The 13,890-nt window shown below is 38.9% G+C and overlaps 2 protein-coding genes across 6 annotated transcripts in view; one reads left to right on the top strand and one right to left on the bottom strand.

The window, feature by feature from the left end:
• The window catches only part of LOC6619561 (flotillin-2), a 123,228-nt gene that overhangs the window by 64,342 nt on the left and 44,996 nt on the right, over positions 1-13,890 (bottom strand). The window lies entirely within an intron of this gene.
• On the top strand, positions 2,380-13,415 carry LOC6619570 (glucose dehydrogenase [FAD, quinone]). Its single transcript, XM_002043749.2, has 3 exons — positions 2,380-3,595; positions 10,911-11,161; positions 11,452-13,415. The coding sequence occupies exons 1-3, from the start codon at positions 3,138-3,140 to the stop codon at positions 12,921-12,923; spliced, it is 2,181 nt and encodes a 726-aa protein (XP_002043785.1). The 5' UTR covers positions 2,380-3,137; the 3' UTR covers positions 12,924-13,415.

Raw genomic sequence — 13,890 nt, 5'->3', positions numbered from 1 at the left:
TTTGTTTGGTAAGAGCGGCTTTAAATGGGTTTTAAAGATGTTGCCCTTGCAACATTTCATTTATTTGAATGCATTTGACATCAAGACCTTCGATTTAAAGTGATCCAGAATGTTAGCACCAAATCAACAAATAACAATGGAACCTTGCATTCCCAAAATTTATCAAGTGCAAAGGCCTCCCATCAAAAAGGTCACTTCACTTGATCATTGAAGTATGGCCCTAACAAAAAAACCCAAAGAAGAAACCAAAACAAAAGCCGGCAAGACATACTCATCGCAAAAAGTTTGACAAGTTTATTTGTGGCTTTTATTGTCAAGTTTTATTTGTTTATCCGTGCGGGGGGAAGAGGAGTTTCCCCGACATTCGCATGGAAAACTCTGCTTAAATTGCTTGTGCTGACCTTGCCCCATTAGATGGTGATATATCAAACGATCGTCACATCATCGCGGCTCCGTTAATTTGCGGGCATTATATTGTGTGTGAGACTTTCGTCATTCCTTTTGCAGGTGGAAGTGGTTCAAGTTTTTCGGTCTCAGGGACTGGCCAATTGGGAAATGCTCCAGTAAACACTAAAATAGTGTCAACCCAAGATAACTGACCATAGATAGTACCAAATATAAGATAAACTATCCAAAAACAAAGAAATTAAAACGTTATATTTCTGGGAAAATATTTTCAAAATTATAGTTCATACGTCCTGTTGTACACGTATTGCTTAACTCACACTTTTTAGCTTAAATTTCTGACTGAAAATATGAATCAATTTCATTTAATACAACATTGCTATTAACTATCGTATTAAATGCATTTATATTATTAAATTCATATGTTTAAAAGGAATATCAAAGAGGCCGCCTCTTTGAAATCAGTCCCCATTTCGCCTTAATCCCTCCCAGATATCACATTGTATAACAATGCACAATGCACAACAAGGAAGTCGTATGGAATGCAAAAATATGACTATCTATATCTATATTTTCCGGGACCACCATCAAAAACATCACCCCATAGACAGAAATTGAAGCAATTTTCGTGGTTCCATTGAATGTCGATTAATACCACAAACTAGTTGCGTTCAATATCCGTTTGATATCAGGTGTGTAATGTAATGTAATGACAATTACTTGGCAAAAATCGTGTTGTGGTTTGTCAATTGGCAAATACACACAAGCACACACTGATCGAAATAAAAAATAAAACCGGTTAAACAATGAAAACAATCAACCAACAACTAAATGCCACAAATTTCACTTTGATCTTCACTTTTGTATTCAACTCTTCGGCTTCTTCAATGCCAAAAACTGGTCAATTGATTGTGGTTCTTCTCAAAGCCGATAACATATTGTAATTACAGTGAAGATTATCCAAATGAAGTTATTAATGAACCATAGTGTAAAGGGTACGACAAATATTAAATGATTCGAAAAATGTACAGAGTTACAAACAAATTACTGAAAAATGTATTACATTTTTTGGAAATTCAGAAATCATATAAATGAATAAGTTGTGGTTTAATACCTAGCTATAAAAAGCATATGCGAAGCGGTTAGTATCGGGTTAAAACATATGGCAAGGCTTAGACTTTACAAATTTTCAGTTATCGATGTTCGACTGTTCATCTTGTTGTTGTCTTTACTTAAAAGGCTTACGTGCGCAATCCCAACTACACAACTGCCTGAGTAACTCGAAGTTGAAACCCGAATTTCGACTCAAAATCGAGCCCATCGTTCGCGGAGAGAAGTGCACATAACCGTAAAGTGAGCATGAAGGTCGTCTGGCGTCTGCAAGGAAATTCGAAATCGAAGAAGAAGAAAAAAGAAAGAGGCAGAAGCGGTGCTGAAGGAAAAAAACTGCAAGTGTCAGATATATCTTCGCAAGTGTTTGTGAGCGAGAGGCAGGAGCTGCAAGCGGTTAATTGTAACCGTTTCGCAATGCACAGCATCAGCCATCAACCGCAACCGCATGGCATATGTGCATGTGACTGTACATGTGAGTATTGATGTGCTCGTGCGTGTGGGAGAGTGCGAAAGAGAGGCTCGCGAATCGGTAACCGTTTCACATTGCAAAATGAACGCAGACGAAACGGTTAGTTTTTCAAAGATCTTTAAATTTAAAAATATATATATAAATATATTTAAGTGTATTATTTTGAAACAATACTCCCTTTATATTAAGTAAATACTATTTTAAATAAATGTATTTTCATTTTGATTTTCATAGGATTGGATAAAAAAATGAAGACTAACAATAAAAAATTATATATAAGGATGCAAATACAAGCGAATTAAATCCAATTAAATGTATGTGCCAATGTTTGCGATCAAAAACTGTTTTTAATACTCAGCTGCCGCGGAAAATGCAGTTGAATTCGCTGGAGAAAAACGTGCGCATGCGCAACCGATTGCTGGCAGCGACGCTGGCGTCCTCTGCCACGGCTACCGCCTCTGCCGGCGCTGCAGCAGCGGAGACAAAACGTCGCAGGCCAGCTTTTGTGGCTCAGAAACGCAGCGACTGCCAACCGAGGCACACACGAAACGGGCTGGCGAGACGAATTATCCAGTGAACCGGTTAACCGATTATCCATTATCCATTGCACGATTACCCATAACCGATACCAAAATCAGCGCGCGCGGCCCAGCTAACTATTTCAATTACAATTTATTTATTTTTGTTTCTGTTTACTCAATGTGTTTACGAGGCCTAAATGAAAGTGCAGAAAGGCAAGTGACTGTGAATGCGAACGTGACGATGGCACAGAGAGAAAATATCACAATATATATATATAGTCCATGAAAAGCAGTAAACGAATAATAATCCATTCTTCACCCTACAAGCTTAAAATATTATTAACAGCTTTGTCATCTGTAAAACACGAACTTCTCCCCATTTAAACGCTTAATTTTTCAATATACATTTTGAGAACTTGAAATAACCGTATTGTGATGTTTTTTTCCCAGTGTGCTTTGATAGTGAATGCAAAAATCCATCAAAAGTGGCCTGAATAACTCATCGCAATGCAGTCACAGCAATAGAGCGGAACTAAACTTAAGGAAACGCCCAAAGAAATTCAAGAAAGGAAGGCAAATCCTTTCCTAAAACAAAATTGTCCCCGTAAACCGATCCCCCTCCAAAAATCATGGTTGTAGTTCCAGCTCTAGGCGCCGCCGCCGTTTCCGTGGGCGGTCTGCTCTTCAAGGCGAGTGCCGCCTCTAAGGCGGCGGCGGCAGCGGGCGTGGCAGCGGCAGGAGCCTCCAAATTGGGCCTGGCCATCGCCGGTGCTATCAAACTGGCCACCGCTGTAATTGGCGTTGGCAAACTGACCATACTGCCCTTTCTGATAGCGGCTATAGCCTACTATAACTACGATCTCTTCGATCCGGAGAATCGACCGTTCAACGTGCAGCAAGTGGATCTGGCCTACGATTTCATCATCATCGGTGGCGGTTCGGCGGGCACTGTTTTGGCCTCCAGACTCTCGGAGATACCGCATTGGAAGATCCTGCTCCTGGAGGCCGGTGGTCATGAGACGGAAATCTCCGATGTGCCGCTGCTATCGCTCTATTTGCATAAAAGCAAAATGGATTGGAAGTATCGGTGAGTCAATGTCTGGATACATTTCAACTTTAAGCCTTATTTTCAAAAACTATACATGTGTAAAAATCAAATGCACTAGTTTGAAAAGAAGTTGTTACTAAAATTGAGTTGTGATTATTCTCCGATCATCATTCTTCCTTCTGACCTCAGCATATTTTTAATTCTACCTACAACTTAATTGTTTTAAATATATGTATAAAAGGTAACTTCCTTATTTCACCTGCTGAAATACCAAATATTGTTCGATTATTTTACTGGGTCAAATAGTTGGCCTTAGCAGTGGCCGGGCCTGCCCTTTGCTTGCGCCCTTTTTTTTTTTTTGGCCAACTCATTCCAATGACGTTGCCATTTTTCCAAAGTTGGCAACGAATTCTGTCCATATGCTAATCCGCATCGATGAGCTGTAGTCATTAGTATTCGGAATAGACCAAATAGACAGCTCAACTTGAATGGGTTGCGGGTTCATACGACCCAAGACGATGATGATGATGATGATGATATGATGGTGGCAAAGGCCGGATTCGTTTAGTTAGCAACCGCCTGCCAAATTTCAGACTATTTGCAAGCTGTCTTCACACGCAAACAGTAAAACGATTTCAGCACTCGTGGAAAAGAAAGGAAAAATTCACTAATGTATAATGTTTACTCACATAAAATTAACAGTTTTTGGGAAAACCATTGGGAAATATTTAATGAAAATATTTAAGTGGCTTAGTTTTATTAGGTCCTTCTGTTTTTTTAGCATATTGAAAGACATTTCCTTCTCATAACACCATTAGCAGCAATTACTTGACAACAGTTTTCAATGCATTTCTCTTGATTTGAGGCTTCTGCTCACCAGTGATCCCATTTCTTCGATCTTGGATCTCGTATCTTTCACTTTTCCCCGGCCCACTTTCATTTCCCGGCTCATCCCCCCACCATCCAGAATGTTCCAATTAGATAAAGAGACAAACGTAGACCATTACCATTTACCAGTATCATCTCGATGGATAATCTTCCACCTTTTTTTTGTGGCTGAGTCTCGCTTTCATATAGCAGTTAAGTGCGGCTTTATATGACCGCTTGAGCATCCATTAACCAGAAATTTCGGCTTAACAATAAATGGAAAATGGTCAGTGCTTCTGAGAGACTGATTCGAATTAGAACGGGCTACCGTTAGGCAGGCTTTTTGGACCCGAGGCTTCTACTTTTTGGATTTGTTTCTTCTTTTTTTTTGGGGTGGGCCCCCCTGATTTCATTCAGATCGTTTTCTATCTCACGGCATTTCATTAATAACAGCTGATGCCGATGATCAACGGCCACCTGTGGCCACCGGCTCTCAAATTAACAAATCGAACTTCACTGCTTAATTATTCATGAGCTTTGGCATTTTTTTTTGTTTTTTTTTTTTAGATTTTTTTTCTTGGAATTTTGTTCGAGCGTGTTACCAATACCGTAATCCATTTAACTGTTTAATGTGACAGAGGGCTGGGTGTTTTGGGTTTGGTCTATAGGCCTAGCGGCGTTTTCTTTATGGGTCTTCTTCGCTCTTTTTGGCTTAAAGTTTCACTTTCAGAATTCCATTCAATTTCAGTATTTCCATTCCTTTGCATTGTCTTTCGTTTCCATTCCATTCCTTTTCTTTCCATACTCATTCCAATTCCATTATATTTTGGCATAATTGAATGCAATATGCGGTTAAGTGCATGCGAAATAAATCATAGGGTGCAAAACAGAGTAAACAATGTGAGCACCGCGAAATAAGTACACATTGCTGTATGCGATTATTATGCTAATCTACCCACAAGAAACAAACTTTAAAGTACTTTGTTATATCACATTTATGTTACTGGCAAAAATTGTTACACTTTTAATTTAGCCTAATTTTATTTATTTTTTTGTAAGTTTAGCGAGTATGAGATTTTGTTTTCAATGTAAAGATTATATAGATATAATTGACTGTTTTATTAAATTATTATTATAAATCAAAATGAAATTCTAGTTCCACCTAAATTCCCCATAATGGCCAAAAATCGTTCAGTGCACAAAAACAAAAACCCAAACTAAATGCATCGAGTGTGGCAATATAATCGAGTGTGTTTCTGAATCATTGCGTCATTGACAAACTCTGGAGAGTCGGCAGCAGTATCTGCATTTTTGTATCTCAGTGCTACCAACTGCCAGTCAGCTGGATCTGCAGAGAGCAAAGTATTCGAAAAAGTGTGAGTGTTGTTTGTTTTGGGTGCAATTTGTTCAAAATATCAAACCTCGAAAACCGCTTTGCCAGCAACGGGAAATACAGTCAACAGACTGCAACGAAATTGAATCTGAGTTGCACAGGAAAAAAGAGACAGAGACTCGACAATCACTCTCACGTCAATCATAGCCGGTAATCTTGATTGACTCACTCGTGGGCTTAAAAGTTTCACCCAACTGAGAAAGTCACTGAATTGGTGTCATCAGTTTGGTATCTGCTTGGATTCAGTGTCAAATTTGTGGAGTTCAAGGTCTTGGGAATACGATCATTAGAGTTTGAGTTTATCTGAGTTTTTAAACAACAAAATACATTTGCAAAAATGATTAAAAATATTGAAAATACTCTCGCTGCACTGATATCAAATCAAAAGACCATTTTAAACTACATACATTCGTTTCCGATTACAGGATAAGTGTCTTAAAGTTTACAACTTGCCGCTAAATATTTCATAACCCCCATTCATGTGCAACTATCGCTGCAAGTCATTTCAAAGTATTCAAATTCGCAGCCGGCGCCACAGTAGGCGCCGCCTAAAACCAACAATGGTTCTACAGCGTAAACAAGCAGCCCGTTGAGAGGGAGAAAATGTGGCATGGAGGGCTCCCAAAAAACCGACTCGTTATCCCCCGCAAACAACCCATCTGTGTGGTGCATTCCACTAGGGGATTACGCAAGCCGAGTTGGCGATGACCCCCAGTCTTATCCGCATCATTAAATTCCATCCTCGCGATCGTTAAGCCAGAGATATTTTGGCATCCACAGTGGAGACACACCCCTGACGAATTCGTATGCAAGCTGCAAGCGGATAACAATTTATGGAACATAAATATACAATATAAAAAGAAAACAGTCGACTCATATACATGAACTATATTACATAAATCTTATTTTAAAGATAACAATAATCTCTTAAATCTTTTATAGAAATTATGAAAAAAAAGTTGTTCAAATACAACATCCTTTTTAGAACCCCTTTTGTTAGTACTCCAATTCTCGCAGTGTATATTCTGCGATCGGGATATCCTATGCCGGTCCAGTCCAATTTCCCAACATAAAACCGGATCGTATCGGAGTTGCTCCGAGCTGCATGGTATGCTATTGTATGGTATAGTTAGTATGGCAATGTGGGTTAGGCGGCCTGCAGGTCTGCATGGAAATGGCACAAAACGAGCAGAATGAAACGAAATGAAATGGAATGAAACGGCGCTGATACTTGGCAATTGCACCTGAATAGCCGGGTTGCCAATCGCCAAAAGCCACTCAAAATCGGTGAGGAGAGTGGCTTATACGTGAGCCGGTTAAATGGACAGGCTTCGGTGGGTTTTTATACTCGAGACAAGTGTCTCGTACCTCGAATTGTGTCAACCGGGCAATAGAAAAAAAGTTTATAAAAAAAAAAAAAACAACTGCACACCACGTTTGCCTAAAATGAAGAATCACCGATTAACACTAAATATTGATATGGCTATGCATGTATTTCATTTCATTTGAATTTACACAATCGAAAACATGAAACTTGTTATGACACCAGACGGATCGCAAATATTTGCTGTTAATCTAATTAACACCAATGGATCAACGGCAAGATTATGTAAAGTGGAAAATTATTCGACATTTGTATGTTGAGGATATGTTTTGTAGTAATAAGAGGACACCGAACTGTTGTTTATTGTTTCGTATAATAAGCTGTTTACCATAACTTTTATGCATAAAAAATAGTAGTAAAATTGTAGACTCTTGAATTTTCTTTCTACAGTTTTTCCCACATTTCACTCAGCAATTACGTTAATTAATAAACATTTCTATTAATAAAACACATGAAACCGTTTTACAAACTAATGCGGCTGCTAAGTGATTTTATATGGCAATCAAACAATCAACAGCAGTTCCATCTGAATGCGTTTCCCCTTAAATTTTGTTGGCTTCTTGGGTTGGGGAATTTTACTGAGGGGCCTTAACCAACTTTCGGTTAACGAGCATTAAACAATTACGAAAATAATGCAATCAACTCGAATTTTCGGCATGCATATTCATTTCATAAGCGGCAATTATGATTGCTGAGCCCGTGGAATGTCCCTAATGTGTGTTTCATATCCACTGTTTCTAGATTTATTTGCAAAAAAAAAATCAAGATTTGTTTATAAATGATAAAATCGCTGAACTTTACCGGCTTAATCGAAAGCAACGCACTGTATATTTAAAAATTATCATTATGTCACTAATGTCTGTTAAAGTTATTTTCCAGATTACTTAAAAAAATTTAAAATTATATAAAACTGTGCAGTTGTGTAGCATTTCAACAAAAGTATTCAAGCCTAATAATATCCAAAATAGTAATTATTCTGTTTACGTTTATTATGTTTTTGATTAATTTTAGTTAACAGTTAAATAGTGTTATTTCCGCTTAAAGGACTCCCCTAATCGTTACCGAAACTCGCCAATATTTAATTACAATTTTTTAAAAATTGCCTTTAGGACAAGATTAACACCTCCTACACCCACAAAAAAACACTCAAATAAACTAAGCGAAATGAGTTAATAATAATTTGTTACGTTTATGTGAGTTAACTGTTAAATGGCAAATAAAAAGCAAACAAATTGCGTCAGTTGGGCGTCTCGCACAGTGGAAGGCCGAAGTTGAGGCGAAAGTTTTTTCTTTTCTTATTTTTCTCTCTCAATTTTTTTTTTTTTTACCTGCTAGTTTCGATGTGTGGTTGCACCTGTAGTATCTGCGGTATCTATGAGAAATGGCCGCAGCACGTAGCCAATAAGTCAGTATGCCAAACAATGTGCCACAGTGGAGCCACAGTGGCGCGAATCGATATTAATGGCTCGTCAACGGACGGTAAGATAGGGCTTAAAGCGAAGAGGAAATAATATTCATCACCGATCTGGGCAGCATAAATCAGACGCCCAATATGTGCATGTCGTATGCTAGTTACCCCTTACCCTTACCCTTATATTTCAACCTCTAACTTAAGGAAAAATACAAATAAAAATGGAGAAGGGACAGGTTTTGACACCCTAATCGCAAGAGATGCAAATGCATTTGAGACCGACAAGTGACTGATGGACCATGGAGAGCCTAAAATTAACACTAATCCACCGATTAAAATTAACTGACATCTTCACTATTGAGTTTAGTGGGAATATAGCAGGTTATAAATAATATTATTTAGGCACCTAAATACAAAAACCTTTATCAAACAACCTATTTCGCAAATACACATTAAAGGTTTTTAATTTTAATAACAACCTATTTGCTAACACCACTTTTTTAAAATCAAAATATGGTTCTGAACATAATTTAAATATATCTACATAGATTTAACCTTTATGTTATTATGACTTAAAATAAAATCATTGGATCCAATCCAAAATCGAATATAGAAACTTAAAATATTTAGCAAAACATAGTTTTCTATAACAATTTGCTGGATGTAAAAGTGTATTTTTTGTTTTTTTTTAAGCGCTAAGCAAAAGCGCTAGCTTAAATAGGGTATGAGCAAATTCGAGGCTATTTAATTATTTTAATAAATTTAAACTCTTTCTCTTTGGCTTTGGCACGCTTTTCGCCCCGCAGCACGCCATGTTAGCCAAGTAAAATCATTGCTGACCAAGTTTTCCGCAACTGACATTTGATTTCCGTTTGTTTTCTTCGTCGTCGCGGGTTTCTCAGCCGATTGCGGTTGGGTTAACTTGGTTAAGACGTCTCTTGATTGTTGCCTGTCACTGGTAATTTGTATTTTCGTTAACGACAAAAAAAAAAAAATGTCTTCCTATGTGTTTAGCAGCGGGTATAATGGGCACCCAAAAGAAATGGAATTTCGGATTATTAGATTCGGAAGAGCTGAGATGAAAAAAGAAAATAAGCCAACAGAGTTGTCAAAACGTTTTGTTGGCCAATTTGTCGGTTTATATTGGCTGCACTCACGGCAGGAAAAAATATTCGAATAATGCTGGGAACTTAGCAAATGGATTATTATCTTAACAAATGCGTAACTTTGACTGGGATATCCGCTAATCGGTAGTGCTTGAAATTGCTGGGTGGAATTTATCGTATTTTTGCCTACTTTTTTTGTACAAGTAACATTTCTTTCCTCTGATTTTTGTTTATGAAGTTATATTTCCTATTTTGTTCATTGACACTACAATTTCTTTACAGATATAACATAAACTCAGTGTTTCGTGTAAATATCTTACCATAATGTATTCAGTAACTATTTTCTGGTAATTTCTGTTAGTTTATAGGTTAATATACATTTTGTTTCATGGTTTTCTTGTTTCATCTTCATTGAACTAAAATATTTGGCACTATTTTCCTGTAAATTAGTTTTCGTTTTTTCATTCCTTAATCCTAAGAAATTTTCCTCAATTTATTATCAATTTCCTTGTGCATCGCTTTTATATTCCTGTGTTCATGTAGTTGCATTTTTATTGGCATTGCATTACATTTTTTTACTATTTTTAATTTGCTTTTAAAATAACTATAATTTTATTACCTTAATCCTATTTTATACATAAAATAACAATTTTGCGCCAGCTGTGTGGTGATTTTTAACCATGCTTGAGCAATCTATCTGCAATTTTTCAAAGCAACCTCTGCAGTACTATAATCCACACTTTAAATGCCATTCGTAGATACTCATACTCATGGATACCATTTAAAGCCACTTAAAGGGCAAAAGTACGAAGGGGAGGTCGCTTGGTTCATTGCCTCATAGACATTTCTCAGTTTTTGGCCAAATGAGCGTTTAACACCGGCTTTTGTGTTTGTGTTGTAATTAAGTTGGCCACTGGGCAATTTGCCATTATTTTTTCCACCTTTTTTCGGGGGAGTGGGCGTGGCACCCCTGGGACTAATGCGCTTTCATTGTCGCTTTTGTTGACTTGCCACAAAAAAAAATATATAATCGGATATCTCTGTCTCAGCTTGTTTGGTCTTGGCAAGATTCGCTAATTGTTTTTACCCAGTCGTAATCTGTGTGGCTACCTATTTCAATAAGCCAAGCTTGGAGATTTTCTCTTTCTTTGCGTTTTCTAATCTACAATATATTTATGTTTATCTATTCACAGAACCCAACCACAACCGACAGCTTGTCAGGCAATGAAGGACAAACGCTGCTGCTGGACGAGAGGCAAAGTTTTGGGCGGCAGTTCGGTGCTAAATACGATGCTCTACATCAGGGGAAACAAACGAGACTTTGACCAGTGGGCGGATTTTGGAAATCCCGGATGGTCGTACGAGGACATCCTGCCCTACTTCCGGAAGTCTGAGGATCAGCGGAATCCCTATTTGGCCAGGAACAAACGCTACCATGGCACAGGTAAGTCGAAGAATATTTAAGTGTGGTCTCTCAATGCTCAAAATAATGTATGATTTCATATAAAAATTAACAAATTTTACAAACTAAAGCGTTAAAGATGAGTGCATAAACAAATGTTTACAAATTAGAGCTTTGATTGTTTCCCAAACATAAACATACCACAACATCTTGTTTTCTTGACAATTTTTTGTTAACATATTGAAAGAGTAGTTTTAACGGAGCATATGGAGATCGCAATGTATTCTTTATATTTTTAATTAAACAATTTAAACTGAATATCTTGTGTTTAGGCGGCCTTTGGACCGTCCAGGATGCCCCCTACAACACGCCCATTGGACCGGCATTTCTGCAGGCTGGCGAGGAAATGGGCTACGATATCGTGGACGTGAATGGAGAGCAGCAGACTGGTTTCGGTTTCTATCAGTTCAACATGCGACGTGGTTCCCGCAGCTCCACGGCCAAATCATTTTTGCGTCCAGCACGTCTGCGACCCAATCTTCATGTGGCCCTCTTTTCGCATGTCACCAAGGTCCTAACCGATCCCCATACGAAACGAGCGACTGGAGTTCAATTTATACGAGACGGAAGGCTGCAAAACGTATATGCTACCAGGGAGGTGATCCTGTCGGCAGGAGCCATTGGATCGCCGCATCTGATGATGCTGTCGGGCATTGGACACGGCGAGGAGTTGGGCAGAGTGGGCATACCACTGGTGCAACATCTGCCGGGCGTGGGACAGAATCTACAGGATCACATTGCCGTCGGCGGCATAGCCTTCCTTATTGACTATCCCATTTCGATTGTGATGAAGAGAATGGTTAATATTAATACCGCACTGAGGTATGCCATCACGGAGGATGGTCCGTTGACCTCCAGCATTGGTTTGGAGGCGGTGGCTTTTATTAATACAAAGTACGCCAATGCCAGTGACGATTGGCCGGATATGAACTTTATGATGACCTCGGCATCGGTGATGTCGGATGGCGGTAGCCAGGTGAAGACTGCCCACGGTCTGACCGATGAGTTCTACCAGGAGGTCTTCGGGGAGGTGAACAATCGCGATGTCTTTGGCGTTTTCCCCATGATGCTGAGACCGAAGAGCAGGGGCTACATAAAGCTGGCCTCGAAAAATCCCCTCAGATATCCGTTGCTCTATCACAACTACCTCACCCATCCGGACGATGTCAATGTTCTGAGGGAGGGCGTCAAGGCGGCGGTGGCCATGGGTGAAACGCAGGCCATGAAGAGATTCGGAGCTAGATATTGGAACAAACCAGTGCCGAATTGTAAGCACCTGACCCTGTATACCGATGACTATTGGAATTGCTTTATCAGGCAGTACACGATGACGATATACCACATGAGTGGTACGGCCAAAATGGGACCACCCACGGATCCCTGGGCAGTGGTGGATCCCCAGCTGAGGGTCTATGGCATACCCGGACTGAGGGTTATAGATGCCAGCATAATGCCGGCCATTACGAATGGCAATATCCACGCACCGGTGGTGATGATCGGCGAGAAGGGTGCGGATATGATAAAGCAATTGTGGCTAACCCCCACCACGGCGCCCGTGGGGGTTCAAGGTCAGGGGCCGAGCCCGCGTCAAGGTCACAACACGAGCCCAGCGTCACCAACGCGAACCCAGTGGCGGAGTAAACGATCATTAAACTCCACGGAGGCAGACACAGAAACGGAGAGCAGTGAAAACTTGGACATTGAAACATCACCTGTACATCAATGGCCACTGCCAAGGTCGTAGCCGTTGAAGTTGTGGGGGGTCTAAAAGGGGTCAATCGGATGGGGTGGGGTTTGTTGGGGTGTTTTTGGTTCATCAGTTGGAGGGAGGGTTAGCACAAATTTCCGCCTTCTAAATAAATTTAATTTATTAAGCTCAACTTGCTCTTCTCATTCTCACTGCTATTCGCTCTCTAGCCAAACGAATAAATGAATTACCCTTTTTCGCCAGAAAGCCCCTGTCTCCTCCACCCATGATCGTAGTCATTTAAGCGCTTCATGTAAATATCGAGTCATTTATGCTAATTTTTAAATTTTTTTTTAATATGGATCGTCGTCTGTTGTGTGTGTCTAATCGAAATGTGTATTTTTGTTTTACTTTTATTGTTTGTTTGACGCCGCGTACACTTGGAGTACCTCAATTAGTTCGTAAGTCGAAGATTACGATTACGATGCAAATGTTTCGTTAGTTCTTAAACATAAAGTAACTCAATAAATCAAATAAATACAAATATTACCTCAAGCGTAGCTTTAATGAAGATGATTTTATTTCAGAGTTTATATATATATATATTATATATTTACTTTCAAATCTAACGATATATGTAGGTTTGTATCTGGTCTAAAAATCAAACGAAAGTTTGATTGTAATAGCTTACAGTTTGAAATGTAAGGTACATCCCGGTTTACTTACAGTTTGACACCGGGCTTACGCATTTTTTATTAAGTCACAGTTTGAAATTCACCACGAAAAGCTTGGCCAAAGCTTACCTGCAATGAAAGATATAAACAGAGATTATTAGTAAACAAATAATTTCAAATAAAAGCTTCACATTTGTAATGCCGGCTAAAAAGCAGGCTTGCCATTTTAAGAGCTTTAAGAAAGCTGCATACTTTCTTTAGCCGATGTAAAATGGGGAATCTAAACTAATTTTAAAAAGTTCACAGTAATTAAAGAGTTTAGATAAAGATATTAGGAAAAATCTTATATT

The sequence above is a fragment of the Drosophila sechellia genome, chromosome X, assembly GCF_004382195.2.
Source record: "Drosophila sechellia strain sech25 chromosome X, ASM438219v1, whole genome shotgun sequence".
NCBI lineage: Eukaryota > Metazoa > Arthropoda > Insecta > Diptera > Drosophilidae > Drosophila > Drosophila sechellia.
This window is presented reverse-complemented; position numbering and strand designations above follow the sequence as displayed.